General features: G+C 32.0%; 3 protein-coding genes across 4 annotated transcripts in view; 2 read left to right on the top strand and 1 right to left on the bottom strand.

The window, feature by feature from the left end:
* Positions 1 to 6: 6 nt before the first annotated feature.
* LOC108628639 (pyridoxine-5'-phosphate oxidase-like) lies at positions 7 to 2,992 on the top strand. 2 transcript variants are annotated; one of them, XM_026816637.1, is made up of 6 exons: positions 7 to 915; positions 1,262 to 1,418; positions 1,484 to 1,583; positions 1,698 to 1,751; positions 1,825 to 2,024; positions 2,100 to 2,992. In XM_026816637.1, the coding sequence occupies exons 2-6, from the start codon at positions 1,264 to 1,266 to the stop codon at positions 2,263 to 2,265; spliced, it is 675 nt and encodes a 224-aa protein (XP_026672438.1). In that variant the 5' UTR covers positions 7 to 915; positions 1,262 to 1,263; the 3' UTR covers positions 2,266 to 2,992. The 2 variants fall into 2 exon arrangements, with proteins under 2 accessions (XP_026672438.1, XP_017886200.1); XM_018030711.2 differs by having other exon boundaries at positions 7 to 1,418.
* LOC108628638 (histidine protein methyltransferase 1 homolog) lies at positions 2,263 to 4,388 on the bottom strand. Its single transcript, XM_018030710.2, has 6 exons — positions 4,112 to 4,388; positions 3,678 to 3,923; positions 3,388 to 3,548; positions 3,058 to 3,308; positions 2,865 to 2,980; positions 2,263 to 2,390 (listed from the first exon to the last, which is right to left on the bottom strand). Exons 1-6 carry the CDS (start codon positions 4,149 to 4,151, stop codon positions 2,344 to 2,346), a joined length of 861 nt encoding a protein of 286 aa, XP_017886199.1. The 5' UTR covers positions 4,152 to 4,388; the 3' UTR covers positions 2,263 to 2,343.
* LOC108628637 (peptidoglycan-recognition protein SB1) overlaps positions 4,282 to 4,488 on the top strand; it is a 1,974-nt gene continuing 1,767 nt past the window's right edge. Inside the window, exon 1 of the mRNA XM_018030708.1 lies at positions 4,282 to 4,360. Coding sequence (XP_017886197.1) covers positions 4,282 to 4,360 — 79 coding nt within the window. The remainder of the gene's footprint in view (positions 4,361 to 4,488) is intronic.

Below are 4,488 nucleotides of genomic sequence, written 5' to 3'. Positions count from 1 at the left end.
TGACTTTTGAAAGTGCAAATTTACGCATACCACGAAGTGGCAACGTTCCTAATCGATTAATATCTTGACGTATGTCAGCGCTTTCACGAACAATTAAAATGTAACAAAAATATTATTGTTCCAGGCCGTACTTAGTTCTGATCTTAGTTTCCTTTTCTTATTGTAATATTCAGTTAAGAGTATGAAAGACACTTGAATGTCTTCTTGAGTACCTGACCTATCAGTTTGATCAATTGGTCGAAGTACTAAAAAAGACAAAAAATTCATGGGTAAAGAAATACAATGGCCACAACTGATCAATAAATGTTCAGCATCTGTTAATATCAGGGACATATTTAAAAAGTATCAGATCATTGAAGTTCGCATTGTTAATTGCTCCTTATTCTTGTGCACTTTTTATTTCATCAGCTCCCTACAGTACTTACTTGAGAAATATCTACGTCCCTGTCCTCTTTAATTATCGTCGTGCAAATTTGATTCTTTTTTGTGTCCTGACTCACTCAACAAACTATGCATTAGGTTTCTAATATACAAAATTCTTTGACAGAACGCAATAGGACTACGACACATTGTTTTTACTCTCGATAAACTGAATGTTGGCTCGAAATTGTTTATGATTAATATGTTTTAAGCTAGAGTGTCAGCAAGACTGCTTGATTTTAGTGTCTTGCTTTCATTTTTTAGTTCTTTTCGTTTTTCTTTTTACGTACGATACCTCTTACCAGATTGGCGAGCGATATCTTTATTAAAGTAAATTAGTTTATTTCGTAATTTTGTGAGTGAAGAGTTGTGTGTCGTCCTTCGCGTTTCATATCAGCTCCGTCGTGTTTCATATTCTGCTGAAACGTGCATTTTTTACGGAGTCAGATTGTCGCTGTGAAGATATCGTTTAATTAAGGCATACTTAATGACGTGGTAAATTAAACAAACTAATAAAAGTTTACGTAATTATTCAGGAGGAGGTGTATAAATAATGAACTTGAAATATGTTGTCGAGATCAGGATTCTGACACCGTCACTCGGTTTCAGCTTCCAAAAGTTATTCAGAATGATGATGGCCTTGACAACATACATATTTCAAGTACATTGAAATCGATGAAGTTCCTGGATAATTATCGAAAATTTACATTCGAAACTATAGATATTATAAACACAAATGGCGTTGCAAAATATTATTATACAAAGTGGACGTTACTATAAAATGTTTTCGAATCCGGAAATTCATGGGAAAAGTGATAAAACTATTTGATATTTCGTTTAGGCATGCGAATTAAATACAAAGATAAAAATGAAACTTTTACGGAAGACCAGCTCGTAAGCAAGGAACCCATTGGACAGTTCAAAGCATGGTTCGATGATGCTTGTAATACACCACAAATTTTTGAAGCTAATGCGATGATGCTCGCTACAGCTACTAAGTAATATTAAACAAGTGGTTTGATTTAATACACCTTAAGGATACTACAAGGTGTTGATTTTTTAGACATGGAATCCCATCTGTGCGTGCAGTATTACTTAAAGGCTATAGTACAGAAGGTTTCAAATTTTATACCAATTATGAAAGCAGGAAAGGCCGAGAGCTAGTAAGTATTTCAAATGTCCAAGATGTACATACATGTATAAATGGATAAATTATTGCAAATATTGTAATAAATTAGTAAATAATTATTTTAAAGTATTGTAAACAATCTTTACAGGCTGAAAATCCAAATGCAGCGGCAACTTTCTACTGGGAACCACTAAGGCGAAGCGTAAGAAACGTTACTACTTATCACTGCTATAAAAATAAGAATGTTTTATCTTAAAATCTCTTATTTCAATCAGGTGCGTATAGAGGGCAAGGTGCAAAAAACTTCTCCGGAAGATTCGGATCGTTACTTTCAAAGCCGGCCGTATTCTAATCAAATAGGATCAATAACTAGTAGACAGAGCAGCATGATTGCGAGTAGGCAGACACTCATCGTAAAGGAGAGAGAATTAATAGCTCAATGTCCGGAAGGCAAAGTTAAAAGACCCGACTGGTGGTAATTAATTGCTGCATAACAATTCGGGGAAATATCGGAAGCAGGTGCACAAGAATAATCTAATCTGATTTACAGGGGAGGATACATCATCATTCCACATTCCATAGAATTTTGGCAAGGACAAAGCGATCGCTTACATGATAGAATTCGTTTTAGACGGCTTAAATCGAACGAAAAGATCGATAATGTACTCGTTCATCAGGGAGTTAATGGATGGGTTTACGAAAGACTATCTCCATAATCGTGACGAAACATTTTATGTTAAAATATAAATAATACAACATTTGTTTAATAGGTGGCTGAGAAATTGCGATTCTGGTTAAGGTTGTTGCTTTCTTGTAATTTTTAGAATTTCTCTTTGCACGCCTAAAATTATATATATGTATATATAAGATTCATGCTTGTTGATAAAATTGTAATATATTGTACTTTTATAGTGGATGACGAAAGTATTTGGACATTTATCATAAGATATTTTTATTAATATAACTATCATATGTATTGTACAGTATTTTCCCAAAATTTTACTGTTGTGTATTATAATAATATGAAGGAATTGATAAACTTTGTATTATTTACATATAAGAATGTGCATAGAAGTTGTAATATTGCAAATATGTAGACGATGCACATAAATATGTAATTATTCTTACAATACTGTAATAATGTCAAATACATAATTATACGAATATACTTACGATATACTATACTGACAATAAACCATGTGTCATTTGTACGCGTGATTAGATTCTCTCTTTTATACTAAATGTTCAAAAACTTTCATAAATTACTGTACATATTTATGCATATACATAATGTGCAAGTAAAGTAATTAGTTACCCTCTTTACTTCTCCATGCTATTTCGATATTAAAGATATCATCTTCCTCTATGAGATTCTGAAATTGCCTCATTCCTCCTCCAACACCGAAATAATAAGTTTTAGCGGCAATAAATCTAAGAACATTATGTGATCCGAAGTTATATTTTATTCACACAATAATTTAATTTAACACTTTAATAATTTTACTTGCCCGACACCCTCTTGTTTGAGTTTTCGTTTAAAAACTTCATACAGTTTTCTATGATTATCGGGATTATAAATGGTTTCACTTGTAAAAATTATATCGTACTTTATCAACTCAGTCTCATTGTCCGAATTATTTAATTTTGTGAACGATTCCCAGTCGCCGCAAAAGAATTGACATCTCTTTACGATGCTTTTCCGATCATCGATATTTAACAACACGTTTGGAATCGTTACGGTCTTAATCACTTCTACATTCTGTAAATGTAATTTTTTCTCGTACATGGAACTTTATATAACTCATACGATTTATATGTATATTTGTACAAATACAGACGTAGTCTTGAAAATGAACGATGCTATTTTTTAGAAGAGCAATGAGGCCAACAATACCAGTACCGCATCCCAAATCCAAAATACATTTATTTTGTAAATCAACGTTGTTCTCAAATAAATAATGTGCTAAATCGTAACTGCATTCCCAGATTTTTAAACCACCTTAATAAGAGAGTTCAATAGTTATTATTTTAATGGCGAATTTTCGTTTCTCTTTTAATATTAATTGACATTGGTCATGAATGCACGATTCGGAAATTTTGTAAAAAAAATAAACCGAATATGAACTACCTTCGTATTTCGCAGGTATAAGATCAGAATGTTGTGATTCTGCTTCTATGATACTTGCATAATTTTCTTTTTTCAAGTCATTCAAAGCCGTCTCGGTTCGTAATAATTTCAATTTACAACCAGGAAATATTATATTTTCCATATAATCATTAGGTTCATATTCTTTTGCAATTTCTAATGCCGATATCTCAACTTTTGCAGCTGCAATCCAATCGATTCCCGATTTTTTCGTATCGAGATCTTTTGCTGAAATTGTTATCGCGGTCACATTTGCCCTCATAAAATTATCATATAATATTATTAAGCTCGCAAGAATTTAAAACAAATCGTGAATCACATGTGCGCACGTGGGTAACGCAAATATAACCTCGGAAAAGAAATCTACTGCTATCTAACTAAAATAAATATATTAGAAACAAATAATGTAACAATACTCTTATCGCCCTTGTCTTCAAAAAATCCAAATTTGAACATTCTGTTTTTGACACCGTATTTGCACAGTAACAAACTAACAATAAATTGGAATCACAAGTCAAACTGAAACACAATAGCAGAGGCCTCTAGCTCTGCGCATAAATAGATACAATAATATGATACGCAATAAATGCCTGTATTTAAACTCGTAGTTGCCTTTAATTATTTACTTTTAATAGTTCCAACATATTCTTTAAATACTGTGGAAAGTATTGTTTTCAAACTGTCGGATTTTATTGATAAATTATTGGTGAACATTATTCATTTCAATTGTTATATCTGTGTGTTTGAATTTCAGAGAGAAAATAGATATTCGAATTGAAAAATTACATGCCTT

Source organism: Ceratina calcarata, unplaced genomic scaffold, assembly GCF_001652005.2.
Source record: "Ceratina calcarata isolate Rehan_Ccalc_2016 unplaced genomic scaffold, ASM165200v1 scaffold530.2, whole genome shotgun sequence".
Lineage (NCBI taxonomy): Eukaryota > Metazoa > Arthropoda > Insecta > Hymenoptera > Apidae > Ceratina > Ceratina calcarata.
This window is presented reverse-complemented; position numbering and strand designations above follow the sequence as displayed.

Bases quoted from the DNA above. Each gene is read 5' to 3' on its own strand.
- LOC108628639 (XM_026816637.1), top strand. From the start codon at position 1,264: ATGCGAATTAAATACAAAGATAAAAATGAAACTTTTACGGAAGACCAG. The intron at 1,584-1,697 runs GTAAGTATTTCA...CAATCTTTACAG, and splicing joins GCAGGAAAGGCCGAGAGCTA to GCTGAAAATCCAAATGCAGC. The intron at 1,752-1,824 runs GTAAGAAACGTT...TATTTCAATCAG, and splicing joins GGGAACCACTAAGGCGAAGC to GTGCGTATAGAGGGCAAGGT.
- LOC108628638 (XM_018030710.2), bottom strand. From the start codon at position 4,151: ATGTTCAAATTTGGATTTTTTGAAGACAAGGGCGATAAGA. The intron at 3,924-4,111 runs GTATTGTTACAT...TAACAATTTCAG, and splicing joins TGAAGACAAGGGCGATAAGA to CAAAAGATCTCGATACGAAA. The intron at 2,391-2,864 runs GTAACTAATTAC...ATATAATTTTAG, and splicing joins AGCATGGAGAAGTAAAGAGG to GCGTGCAAAGAGAAATTCTA.